This window comes from Prosopis cineraria, unplaced genomic scaffold (assembly GCF_029017545.1).
Source record: "Prosopis cineraria cultivar Desert tree isolate PC_DT_omini unplaced genomic scaffold, ASM2901754v1 PC9, whole genome shotgun sequence".
Taxonomy (NCBI): Eukaryota; Viridiplantae; Streptophyta; class Magnoliopsida; order Fabales; family Fabaceae; genus Prosopis; species Prosopis cineraria.
In genome coordinates, this window is record NW_026555340.1 from 31,404,205 (window position 1) to 31,418,186 (window position 13,982).

Here is a 13,982-nt window from a genome sequence, read left to right on the forward strand (position 1 = left end):
AGCACCGTGTTCCCTGGTGCCAGCGTTTCTTCTAAAAGCAAATACTCCAAGTTTTGACAAAATTAATGCATTTAGGAAGAATTGATAAAAAAGATTTACTTAAAAAGAAAATTGTGCCTTAAGATCAAATAAAAGTTAAGGACCAACCTCATTATAATATTCAAAAAAAGATGAAATGAATGGACCAAAATGTCCCTCACCCATTCAACATTACTCTTCATCTACATTTCGAGCTCCCACCTCCATCAGCTGCCATTCCTCGTCACTCACTTCATTGTCTTGGCTGTCGGCCTACCATTTTCCAACTCCATAGTTTGTGTTCTCTTCATTTTCATTAAGTTTGCCCATTTTTCATTCTCATTGTGTTTTCCCCCATTCCATTTCACTCCAGTCTCCCTTCGACGACCATTGATCATGCTTCTCTGCCAATTCAACATCTCTGCCTCATCATTAACCTCTATCCAACGTTAAGCTTCCGTAGGATGGGTTTTTTTAAGAGCTGGAGGCCTCCCTTTATTTGATGCTTTGTCAATTCTTCATCTTATTCTAATTTTGTGAACTCAAATTTTGATGCCAAGATTTTTTTGGAAGAATCTAACTTAGAGTAAGAACTATAATTGGAACAAGTTTGGGCACAAGGAAGCAACACTCAAACTTATGAATCGTGAATATGCCTGTACATTTTGCGAGATGGAATTCAATATGTTTGTAATTATATTGTTTCCATATAATTAGTTGTAAATGTCTCACTAAATAAATGTTAAACCCCAAAATAAACCATCTTCAACAAAATTGAGAACATCTTCAAAAGAAATTGCTATTATATGTTGCTTGCATACTCGTATTGTATGGATGAGAAGTAGTTTATTGAGTTTTTGAGATGTTAATACAAGTGGTACCACACATCACATATGCCATAAAAGATTAAATTTAATTAGTTGTTGTAATTCCTGTGGATGGGAAGGTGGGACTGGCAGATGTTTGTATGATTGAGAGTGGATAAGAATTTTTGTGAAGTAGAGATGCTTTTTCTTTATCCATGTTATTTTGGTCAATTCATCACATGGGAGTATATTTTTTGCTTTTACAAGTGACGTTAAATATAAGCCATTTATTGAGATTTTACAACAATTTTCCTTTTCTTGGTTACGTGAAGGACATTTGGAAAGTGTTTCTAGTTCTTCTTCTTGTTTCAACTCATTTTGTTGTTTCGCCATTTATTTCTGGGATCCTGATATAACCATCTTGCTTCATAGTTTCACAATTTCATAAATATCATTGTGCAATTATCGGCCACTTTTTTCATAGCATTATTCTTTGTTGCTTAGTCTTCCTATGGTTTAAATTATGGTTCTTAATTGGTTCTACAATCAAGATATAATTGTAAACCATCTATTTCTGATATAATTGTAAATAATCTATTTTTGATATAATTGACACATGTTTTTATTGTCTGGAGCAAAATTAAAAGCAAATTACACAATAAAGATTGCTTTACAATATGAAGTTCAAGATAATGATTTAGAAACTAAAAAATATTCTAATATATTATGTAAAGATTGGAAGAATGGTCTGATTATTAAATATATTCATGTACAAAATTTAGCACTTTAAGGCATAGTCTGATTATTAAATATATTCATGTATAAAATTTAGCACTTTGAGGCATATTTTATGTTTGAGGCATATTTTATGTAAAATTTTAGTTCTTATGATACTCTTATTTTCTAGTATAGTTTTTACATCAAATCCTACAAAGTTGTTTTGCTGTTAAATGTTTCTTGTATTTTTATACAACTTCTGTTGAGAATCAAGAAAGAAGCAAAAGCAGGATCTCTACCTTTTAATGTTGCTGTTGAAATGGAGGAATTGTACAAGAACTATAAAAGTGCAATACGTATGTTTTTGTTGATATTGTTTATTCAAATAAATTTGTAGTATATTTCAAATGACTTGTTTTGAAATATATGTGAGCTTTTCATTTTGTCATATACATACAAAATGCAATCATTTTGTCTAGAATCACTTTATTTTACAATAGATATAATATAAATGAAATACTTGACCATGATCTACTTGACTAAATCATTCCTAACATCATAATGAAATCATGTAAATATTCAGAATTTTATAATGAACTTCTAAAAATTTATGTTTCAAGTATCAATAGTATCTTGAGTTTGTCATCTCTTTTATTTATTCATGTTTGTAATTTTAATCATTACCTTATGATTGGCATGTCAGCCTTATGGTATTAGATTAATGTTGGTGTGCTTTATATTATGATTTTGTCTTTAATATGTTTTCTTTGTTATCTGTATGATAAAAGGAAAACTTGTTATAGTATTAAATCACCCTATGTAGTTGTCATAAGGAATCTAGATTTCTCACAAGACAATTGTAAATTGAAATGGCCTATTTAATAATCTTTTGAATTACTAGTTTTAATTTTATAGGTATTGTATATTAATGCTTGAATGACCTACTTGTGATGACTCTTAATTTTTATCTCAAGCATAATATTTTAGATGCAGTAAAGCATAAAGTTTTGGCTAAAGATTGGGGGAAAAAAGTTTAAGTTAAGAAACTCTTACATGCATATTATAATTCAAATGTTCATTAAGGGATTCTTTTGGAAGATTGAATGAAAATGTGATTGTATTTTAAAGTATATTTTTTGACCATCTCTCTTATTTATTTTTTTGTATACGGTAGAATGTAGTTTAACACAGGCCTGATGTTGTTTTTATCCCCGTGGTATTTTTTTTATTTGAGATGCCATATGGTCTTTATTTATCATTTTGATTATATTTAATAAAAAGACAAACCAAACCTAACAGAATTACTATTGTTTCATTGAATTTTTTTCGTTCATTCTTCCTCTTCACATTTACCTTTTTTTTAAGGAACAATTTAGTTGTCCTCCATGTTACGTTGTTACATCTGCGTTATTTATAGGTTAATATGGCTTGCTATACAATGCATGATACTCAAACAAGATGAAAATTATTGTGAGTATTGCCTTATTTGTTTCTTGTATAGTGTATGATGTAGTTTAACATGAGCATAATGTTATTTTTACTCCTCATGATATATTTTTTGATTTGGGGGTGTCAAAATTAAAGGGTGTAAGGATTTTGGCTTAGGGTGCAAGGGTTTTTGTTTGGGTACAAGAGGTATGGCTTAGGTGCAAGGGGTATGGCTTAGATGCAAAATGTAAAGTCTTCCTTACTAAACCACAATAAACTCCATAATCAAGGTAATCAAGAAATTAATCCTTAAAGGATTACCTAAATTGTAAGATTACATAAATGAGAAAAATTCTCAAATCACTTATAATGGAATCCTAAAATTTAATTTTCAATCTCAAACAAAAAATCTAAAATACTCAAATTAAAGTTTTAAAAAATCATATGGGACTTAAAATAATGAGTTTCAAAACTCAAAACTGTATTTTGTGCAAAAAATGACCCATGTGCCGCAGCTCACTTACCTTTATGTCATGCGCCGTGGCACATTATAGGAATTTGATAGATATTAGTTGTCAAAATGACAGCATAGGGAGAAAGCTTCAAACGCGTCCCAAATCTCTATCCAACTTCTGATTAAGGTGGTTTCAGTGTCTATACGGAACTTTTTCCTAACTCTAGCTAATAGTATAGGTTTCACACTCAAATTTCTTTTCTACAAAAAGATGAACACTAAAATTCATTTTTACTACTTTTCACAAAAAAAAACACACAACTTTGGTGTCCAACTCAACTATAAGTGCTAAAAGCCTATACTGACCATCTAACCACACTCAATGGACTCTAGCAAATCCATGCAATGCACTATATACAACTAAAAACATATATTTCTCAAAATCACTACTCAACCCTAAATTCACAAAACACAAGAGAGAGAAAATTCATGCACAAAATCATCATTTTTATTTTAAATCATTCAAAATACACATGTTTCTATTTGCATAAATATTTTGGCCCTATTCATGGGTTTACAACCAAAACTCACTAACTCAAAGCATAAAATACACAAGTTGTACTTTATAGTAATGTAAATAGTATAAAATAATGACATGTGATCCTATTTGACAATTATACAATATTAATATACAAAAACAGAGTAAAGAGGCATGAAAGTAGGATTTTACCACAATCTTATGCCTCAGAATGCTTTTCTCGAATTGGATCCGATAAGCTAGGCCCTACAAATATTAAGAATTGAGGGGTGAATATAACCACTTAGTAATCAAGTTTTACCTAATTTATACAATTGCATATTAATTGTAAATAGATGTAAATAGATAAAAATACATAAACACAATACATATGATAGGCTTAGCCACGGTTCATAATATCAATAACCATGTGACTAGGCCCAAGGCACATATTCATATCCACATAATATCAACGTATAATCTTGGGGTTGCAATAATACCAACCATGTATCCCTAACACTTACCAGACCATAATACTAATAATTATATGGTTGAATTTAAATGTATGATCAATGCCAAATTTATATCCTCATGTTACCTCCGACATGAAATTGGTAATTATTACATGGCTACATCCTTCACGGACTAACTTAGCCCTCCACTTGTGAGGAGCTATAGGGCTAGGGTTAACTCACTCATTAATGTAATCCGATTTTCCCTAATACTAATAACCATAAGGTGTCGTACCCCTAATCTAACCTCCTCATGAATCGGTGGAGACTAGTTAGGTTCGAGTCTCTCATAAAACAACTGAAACAGTTTCGAATCAAACATGAGACTTGAGCTATCTCTCGATTTCAACGATAGATGCTAAGGTAAATTCTCGATTCTAACAATCACTGCCAGTACCGTATGGATTTAAATTAATTTACTCCTTTCCTTAAGCGAACTCCTGCTAATGATCATGCTATGCATATTTTACACATAATATGCATTCAAAACAATCAATTCATGGCATATAAATTCACATACTCATACTTAATTACTTTACATGCTTAACACATTACATATCACAATTTTTCACCCACAATAACATGCTATAAGTAAATTCATAAATCATAAATGAGTGGCATGTAAAAGCTTTTTATTTATTAAACCATTCACAAGTTTATCATTTGTCAAAATTGCATTTATAGTTTGAATAAAAATCATAATCTAAATCACCATTTTCAATTTATAACTAATTAATATTTAACTATATAAAGTTAGGTTTCCCCTAGTTACCTCAAACTTTTGAGAGGACAAAGGTTTATCCCTCATAATACTAACTTCTAAAGCTTTTCATGAGCTTGAATGGTGCCAAATTGAATCTTACTACATTCATAACACAAGGATACCATCATTATCTCATTTTTGAGGATTTACCAATACCAAACTCTACATATCTATTTTATCAATCTTATAAATCACTACCTATTAATAACTAATAAGTTTACTAAATTCTATTGACTCGCATTACCACTAATGAGTCATTGAACCATCAATAATGAATATTAAACTCTCCCAACTATCTCATTAATGGTAATTTTTGCATATTGATGGCTATACCCAACAAACTCTTGATAAAATCATTAAGGTAGAGTTTATCTATCACAAACAACTCTCATTATATCTATTTTATCTAATAGAATTGGACTCATAACTTTTATGGACAAAAAATCAACTTTCCAACTCAAATTTTAACTTAAATCTCTATAAATGTGAGGGAGAAGGGAAGAAAGAAAGCTCATCACACTTATCTCAGGTATTAGGAAGCTTAAAATTGCTTTCAAAGATCCCAATGTGCGTGCCCTAGCAGAGCTTTAATGTATTCTTCATTTTCTTCCTCTCTTGTCTTTTGAATTTTTAAACAGACATGAAACTGATTTATCAAATTTTTGGCCGTGCGCCACGACGCAAGCTGTCCTTTGAATTTGCCTTTGTGCGTCATGGCAAATTGACCACATGCTGTGACATGTGATACAGAGCGCATTCCTTCACTTTTCCTCCTCTTTCTATGTCCAGGTGGCCCACCATTGATCCGGGCCCACTTCTAGGATTGAAATTATAATAAATTACATCAATTAGGCCCCTCTTATCACAAACCTCATTAACTCATTAGTCATACTCATTACGTCAATAAATCATAATTAAATTTTCCCAAATGTTACATAAAGCTTCTGACTTGGGTGCAAGAGATCTGGTTTAGGGCATAAAACTTCTGGCTTAGTCCTTTTCATGTAATTCTGGAGCACTGATGATAGTGTACTCTTTGTGTGTTTGATTTATATGTAATCCGCTAGATATTATATGTACGTCATTCCTCAAGCATGCTTGTGAATTTTTTCATATATTGATTTATATGTAATCCGTTGTCGCTTTCATGTAATTCAGGGGCACTTATAGGGGTGTGCTCTTTGTCTATTTGATTTACACGTAATCCATTAGAGACTGCATGTAAATCATTCCTTAGTCATGCTCGCAAGTTTCTTCACATATTAATTTTCATGTAATTCATAATCGTTTTCATATAATTTTAGGGGATTGATGGGTGCATGCTCTCTATGTGTTTGATTTACATCCACTAGAGATTACATGTAAATTATTTCTCAAGCATGCTCTTAAATTTTTTTTAATATTAATTTACATATAATCCATAGTCATTTTTATGTAATTCCAAGGGATTGACAAGGGCATGCTTTCTGTGTGTTTGATTTACATGTAATTCACTAGAGATTACATGTAAATTAATTCTTATCTAAATACATTTATGAGGACGATGACAATGAAATAGAAGAAGATGATGAAAAAGAAAGAGTTTCGTTTAAATCTTTGTGGCAATCCAAGCAAAGTAGCAGTTTGAATTGCGAAGCTACTAGTAAGGGAGAAGCTTGATTTAAACTGTTACTTTGCTTGAATTGTCACGGAAATTTAAACAAAACATTATATTCTCCCTCATCTTATTCTATTTTATTGGCATTGTTTTTGTGAATATCTTCAAATAAGAACTTTTTAAACCTCTTATTCTTGAGCAAAAAGATATGGGTTCCATAAGTTTGGAGAGATTAACACATTATAGGTTCGATAAGCTTGAAAATAAATTATGTTTAGTCAAAATTCACATAAAGTTTCTGAATGATCTTTTTTATAGTTGATAATTTTCTTTATACCATCTAAATAGTAGAAAATAGTCTGTAGTTAAATTTGCATATTTACTCATGTAAAAGTGGAGTGTCACATGTTGTCTTCGGTCTAATTTTGTAGGCACCATCTAACATCCGTTGAGTAAAATTAACAATAAAAGCTGAATGCTTCATTTTTTAAAGTTAATATTTTGTTTTACACTACCTCATAGTATAAACTATTTAGTACTCTTGAAAAAATAATTGGTAGCCAAATCCATACCTTTCTCAACTTGTACGTGTCGTTTTTATATAGGGATCTTGCTAATCTTCTCTGTATTGTTCCAATTTCATCTAATTCCTTTAATCTTTTATTTATTACCTTTGGTGAGAGTACGGTTATGAAAAATGGAATATGAAGTATGAAGCATTAAAAAAAAAAAAGAAAATGGAATATGAAAGAGAAGGAAGCAATGGGGGGTGTGGGGGATTGCAGTCAAAACAAGTAACAGAATTGGTAAATGATGGTATCCCATTTGTACGTTTCCAGACATGCTCTTTTCTGGTTCGGCATCTTCGCTGGTTGTCGATTCCAGACAGCCCATCTCTTCCCTGACGCCGTTTCCTTCATTATTTCTCTCCCGTCAATTCCAATCCCGAACACCCCCCCTAAAAAAAAAAAAAAAAGCCCCCCAAAAAAGACACCTGATTATTGTTATTATGTAATTTCAAATCCGAAATTGGCTGGGTAATTGCAAAACTGAAATTTCCCATTTTGGAGAGAAAAACAAGAAGAGGTTATGGGTACAGCCAAGATGACGGCGTGGAGAGACGTTAAGCGCATGTGCTTGTAGGGCTGCGTGTATAGAGAGAGAGAGAGAGAGAGAGAGAGAGAGGTTTAAAACTACATCTCTTTCTTCTCATACAAATACGAAGACAGAGTAGAACAGAGTAGGGAGTCTGTGACTGAGTGAGTGAATGAATGGAGAGAACGAGGAACTTGTCCTTTACAGACTGTAGTTACTCACTCCCACCAACCAACACTCTCCCACCTGACCAAACCGCCATTTTTAACGGATTTCTCTCTCTCTCTCTCACATATAAAACCCTAGCTCGGCTTTACCTGCACTCTCTTTCTCTCTCTTCAACTCCATTCACTCTCTCTAGCTCTCTTCCAATGTTGAGCTTCTAGGGTTTCGAAAACTCCCTCCCCCCCCCCCCCAAAGAAAAGAAAAACCCAAATGAATCATTAAGGTGGCTTGCCCATTGACCCCAATGACTTCCGTACCCAACTTCTCTGTTGTGGTTTTCTCCCTTTGCTTCCTTTCGCTGCTCTTCTTGGGTTCTGCCTCGGAAGCTGAACTCCGATCTTTGCTTGAATTTAAGAAAGGGATTGAAAGAGATCCGATTGGAAGAGTTTTTGACTCATGGAAGCTGTCTTCCCTCAGCGACCTCAACGACTGTCCTCATTCTTGGGCTGGAGTTACCTGCGACAAGGGAACCGGCAACGTCACCGCCGTAGTCCTTGATAGGCTCAGTTTGGGAGGGGAGCTAAAATTTCACACTCTACTTGAACTCAAGATGCTAAGGAATCTCAGTCTTTCCGGAAATGACTTTACTGGACGGCTGCCGCCGGCACTGGGGACATTGACCACTTTGCAGCATTTGGATCTTTCCGACAACAAGTTCTACGGGCCGATCCCGGCTCGAATTAATGACCTTTGGGGTTTGAATTACCTCAATTTGTCTAAGAATATCTTCAAGGGTGGGTTTCCGGGCGGGATATATAATCTTCAGCAGCTGAGAGTGTTGGATTTGCGTTCGAATGGGCTTTGGGGTGATATTGGCGATGTATTGTCGGCATTGCGGAATGTGGAGCATCTTGATTTGAGCTCTAATCACTTCTACGGGGGGCTCTCACTTGGAGCGCAGAATGTTTCTGGCTTGGCGAATACGGTCCATTTTCTGAATTTGAGTTGCAACGAATTAAATGGCCCGTTCTTTGAGGCTGATTCAATTGCATTGTTTCGTAATTTGGAACTTTTGGATTTGGGTCACAATCAGATCAGGGGCGAGCTTCCCTCTTTTGGGTCATTGCCGAGTCTTCGAGTTTTGCGACTTGACAGTAATCTATTATTTGGGTCAATACCGCAGGAGTTGTTAGAAACTTCAATGTCAATAGAAGAATTGGATCTTAGCGGCAACGGGTTTACGGGTAAGTAATTTCAATTTCTCTTTTGGTATCTGATTCACTCATTTCTTTGGTCTTCCTGTTATCCTGTTTGCAACCACGCTATAATGGGTTTGGGATGCAATTCAGCGTACAGGCCATCAATTTATTCTTTTTGGTATAATCTGGTTCTCTGTATTGTATATTGTCTCTGTTCTTCTTAGTTTGTTATGAGCAAGGCGGAGTTGGAATGGAATAGTTCCGTCTCTTTCAGCAAGGCTAATTTCATTTCGTGAAAAGCATCTTAAGCTATGTACTACTTGAGTGTTGATACCATAAGAAAGGAAGTGTAAAAGTCGAGCATAAGCATTTTCAGTAATGTGAATTGTAAGGTATAGAAAAGATGCATAAAGGGAATCTAGCAACTTTTTGACAACATCTCTTTGAGGTACCGTAAACATTATGAGTGAGGAGGATCGATAGGGAATAATTAACTTGAAATGAAATATGTAAATTATTTTTTTACCATTTATATAATAGAAGCAATTAGCAATGCAACAGGAAGCGAGCTTAGAACAGAGAAACGAAGAGAGGGTCTGGGGAGAGGTGGGAAGTAGAGAAGAAATGAATGATGAGATGGAGCAGTGTACTGAATAAAGAAATGCCTGTGGTGCCCGTGTGTTGCAGCCTATGCAAGCAATGGAGGCTCAAGGAAAATGAAAGGCTTTGACTACGGTGGGTAAATAACATGTGAACTTGCAATGTGATGGACCAAACTAATGCAATTAGAATGCTTTCAGTTTGTTTGCACTAGACGTCTTGCAATGTGAGGTTATTTTGTGCTTTGGGTATGGCTGTATAAGGTACTGGAATGCATCTGTCTGCTCCACTGACCCTGAAAACCACAGTAATTTGCTTTGCACAATGAAACTTTGCTTTTTTTTTTTTGGTGCAACTCTAAAGCTTAGTCTATTTTGATTTAACCGTTCTCAACACCAATTACATTTACAATTGTCAAAGAAAATTTCATGAAGTCTTTTGATGAAATATACCCCAATGCTCTGTTACAAATGTTTTATGCATTATATTTAACATGTGCAGGTTTAATTCCTTCAATCAACTCGACATCTTTGAACATTTTGAATCTTTCATCAAATGGTTTATCAGGCGCTTTGCCAAGATCTTTGAGAAAATGTACTGTGATGGACTTAAGCAGGAATATGTTATCTGGAGATGTATCTGTTATGCAGAACTGGGAAGCCACATTTGAGGTTCTTGATCTGAGTTCAAACAGGCTGTCGGGAAAATTTCCCAACTTGACAAGTCAGTTTGAGGGATTAACCACACTTGCTCTCAGGAATAATTCTTTAGTTGGAACTTTGCCTCCTAATTTGGGGGCCTATTCTAAATTGACCATGGTTGATTTCAGTTCGAATGAGCTTACTGGCCCTATTCCTGCTAGTTTATTTAGTTCAACAACATTGACAAGCCTGAATCTTTCTGGAAATCATTTTACCGGGCCAATTCCTTTTGAAAACTCAGGAGCAAGTGAATTAATAATTATGACACCTTATCAGCCAATGGAATATCTTGATTTATCTAATAACTCCTTAAAAGGTATCTTACCTTCTGACATTAGTAGGATGGGTGGCCTCAAACTGTTGAATCTTGCCAGGAATGATTTTTCAGGACAGCTGCCAAATGAATTGAGCAAACTTGTTAATTTGGAGTACCTTGATTTGTCTAACAATAAATTTAAGGGACAAATTCCTGATAAGCTTTCATCCAACTTGAACGTGTTTAATGTGTCCAATAATGATTTATCTGGTGATGTTCCAGTTAATTTGAGGAGGTTTCCTCTTTCATCGTTTCACCCTGGAAATCAAAAGCTGATCTTACCAAATTATATTAATGGTGCTTCAGTGCCTGATAATATTTCTGGTCATGGGAAACGTCATAGTTCAAAGGGAAATATCAAGATAGCCATTATTCTTGCTTCAGTTGGTGCTGCTGTGATGATTGTTTTCGTTTTCTTGGCTTATCATAGAACACAACTTAAAGAATTCCGTGGCCGAAGTGGGTTCACTGGTCAAGATACAGGAAGGGATATCAAATCAGGAGGACTTGGACGGCCTTCCCTCTTCAAGTTCAACCCAAATGCTCAGCCCCCAGCAAGTTCATTGAGCTTTTCAAATGATCACTTGCTGACATCCAATTCAAGATCACTCTCTGGGCAGTCAGAGTTTGTATCTGAAATTACTGAGCATGGCTTAGCTCAGGGAATGGGAGCGGCTGGTTCAGCTTCTGTAAATCCAGATTTGGTGGATAACCCTCCCACATCATCTGGAAGGAAGTCATCTCCTGGTTCCCCATTATCTTCCTCTCCCCGTTTTATAGAAGCACATGAAAAATCAGTTGTGTTGGACGTGTATTCACCAGATCGACTGGCCGGAGAGTTGTACTTTCTTGATTCTTCCCTGGCATTCACTGCAGAGGAATTATCTCGAGCCCCAGCCGAAGTTCTTGGCAGAAGTAACCATGGTACTTTATACAAAGCTACTCTAGACAGTGGTCATATGTTGACTGTAAAGTGGTTACGTGTTGGATTGGTCAAACACAAGAAGGAATTTGCTAGAGAAGTTAAGAGGATTGGTTCTATGAGGCATCCTAACATTGCCCCGTTGCGGGCATACTATTGGGGGCCTAGGGAACAAGAGAGGCTTCTTTTAGCTGACTATATATCTGGTGACAGCTTGGCCTTACATCTTTATGGTAATTGTTAAATTCCCTCTCAATACTGTTTTATTTGAAATGTCTACACTGCCGTGTATAGCTATCTACGCTGTACTGCACTTTTCTGTTGATGGTTTTTCCCTTTTGGTGTCCCGAAAATCTTCTGAATGCTCAACAAAGAAGAAAAATGAGAATGTAATACTGACATGTTCAAAAGTTGAAGAAAATGTTAGAAAGGGCTTCATTTCGTTGTACTTGTATATGAGCACACCTAGTTATAAATCATTTATCAGACTTTGGGTTCCATTTTTATATGGAGTTTGAGGTAAGCTGCACTTTTCATGACTATAAATGGTATCACTTTCTATAAATTTGATATTACATATTGATATAATGAGGTCAACCCGATAGAATTTCACATATGACCACCCAATGAATTCTTGATTTATCACCCAAGTAATGAAAGGATCCCTGGTAATATCTTGGCAGAAGATTATATCATTATGTGTGATTAGATTCATGTTTTGAGAAAATCTATCCTTTAATCAGTCTGCGATTTACTAATTCCATTTTTGTCAAGGCACATTTCTCTCTGTCTTTTTTTCAATCCTTATTCTCTTTGGAAGGGGAATATCTGAAAAATGCTCAAGCCAGAGTCACTATTGCAATTGTTTCCATACACTAGATAATAAATCCCTGAAAGTTTTTTAATGAACCCTTAAATTGTGCATGCAGGAGTGTTTGGATGTATGCACTTTTTTTTGTGGTTTAAATATTTGGGTAAATATCAATATGAATTTTGCAGAGACAACACCCCGGCGGTACTCACCATTATCATTCAGCCAGAGATTAAGAGTTGCTGTTGAAGTTGCTCAATGTCTTCTATACCTTCATGATCGGGGGCTTCCCCATGGAAATCTAAAACCAACAAACATATTATTAGCAGGCCCTGAATACAGTGCACGTCTAACTGACTATGGTCTGCACCGCCTCATGACGCTGGCCGGAATTTCAGAGCAGATACTAAATCTCGGAGCACTCGGATATCGTGCTCCAGAACTTGCCTCTGCTAGTAAACCAGTCGTGTCTTTTAAGGCAGACGTGTATGCACTTGGTGTGATCTTGATGGAATTATTAACGAGAAAAAGTGCAGGCGACATAATATCAGGGCAAGCTGGGGCTGTTGATCTAACAGATTGGGTTAGACTATGTGAGCAAGAAGGACGGGTAATGGACTGTATTGACAGAGACATTGCAGGCGGTGAAGAATCTTCCAGAGAGATGGACGAATTGCTTGCAATATCTCTCAGGTGTATCCTCCCTGTAAATGAGAGGCCTAATATCAGACAAGTATTTGACGATCTTTGTTCTGTATCGGCTTGAAATTTTTTGTACATGCATCTGGGAATTAGTATTTTTTTCTGGTTCCTCGACCCATTGTTGTTTTCTGATTTCATCCGTCTTATCCTTAATTGGTTTATAGCCATCTGATTTTGGATAATCATCACATTCTTTTCTTCTCCCCTCTTGCTGTTACATTCTCCTTGTAAAGTGACGATCGATCAATTGATTAATTGACAGTGCTTTGAGTTTGATTTGAAAACATGACTCTTTGCATACTCTATCTTATAATACCCCCTCCCTTCTCAGAACCTAGTTGTTTTCTGCCTAGTTCCCTTTTCCTAAATCAAATGCTTTAGTTGTTTAAAGTGTTTATTCTTTATTCAAGTGGTTCACTCCTTGATTTCTTTAAATGAAGTTTCAAGTATAATATCTGGAGAAAATTCTTTTGAAGAGAACTTTGCGTCAGTATATAATCCCACCGAACTTGATGATTTGAATTAACTGGAGCTTAATATAACTTTTGAAAACCTAGTTGACATATCCAAAATTGAAGTGTCTACTCTTTTTGCACTCTCACGTAATATTTACTTGTTTTATAATATTATTATGTGATATCATTTCCATGCTCTTACAT

The 13,982-nt window shown here is 35.1% G+C and overlaps 1 protein-coding gene and 1 pseudogene across 1 annotated transcript; one reads left to right on the forward strand and one right to left on the reverse strand.

Moving 5' to 3' along the window:
• Window positions 1–7,371: 7,371 nt before the first annotated feature.
• LOC129321130 (U6 spliceosomal RNA) lies at window positions 7,372–7,468 on the reverse strand (annotated as a pseudogene).
• A 318-nt stretch (window positions 7,469–7,786) lies between these two features.
• On the forward strand, window positions 7,787–13,607 carry LOC129320307 (probable inactive receptor kinase At5g10020). Its single transcript, XM_054965694.1, has 3 exons — window positions 7,787–9,316; window positions 10,373–12,043; window positions 12,810–13,607. Exons 1-3 carry the CDS (start codon window positions 8,377–8,379, stop codon window positions 13,385–13,387), a joined length of 3,189 nt encoding a protein of 1,062 aa, XP_054821669.1. The 5' UTR covers window positions 7,787–8,376; the 3' UTR covers window positions 13,388–13,607.
• The last annotated feature ends 375 nt before the right edge of the window (window positions 13,608–13,982 follow it).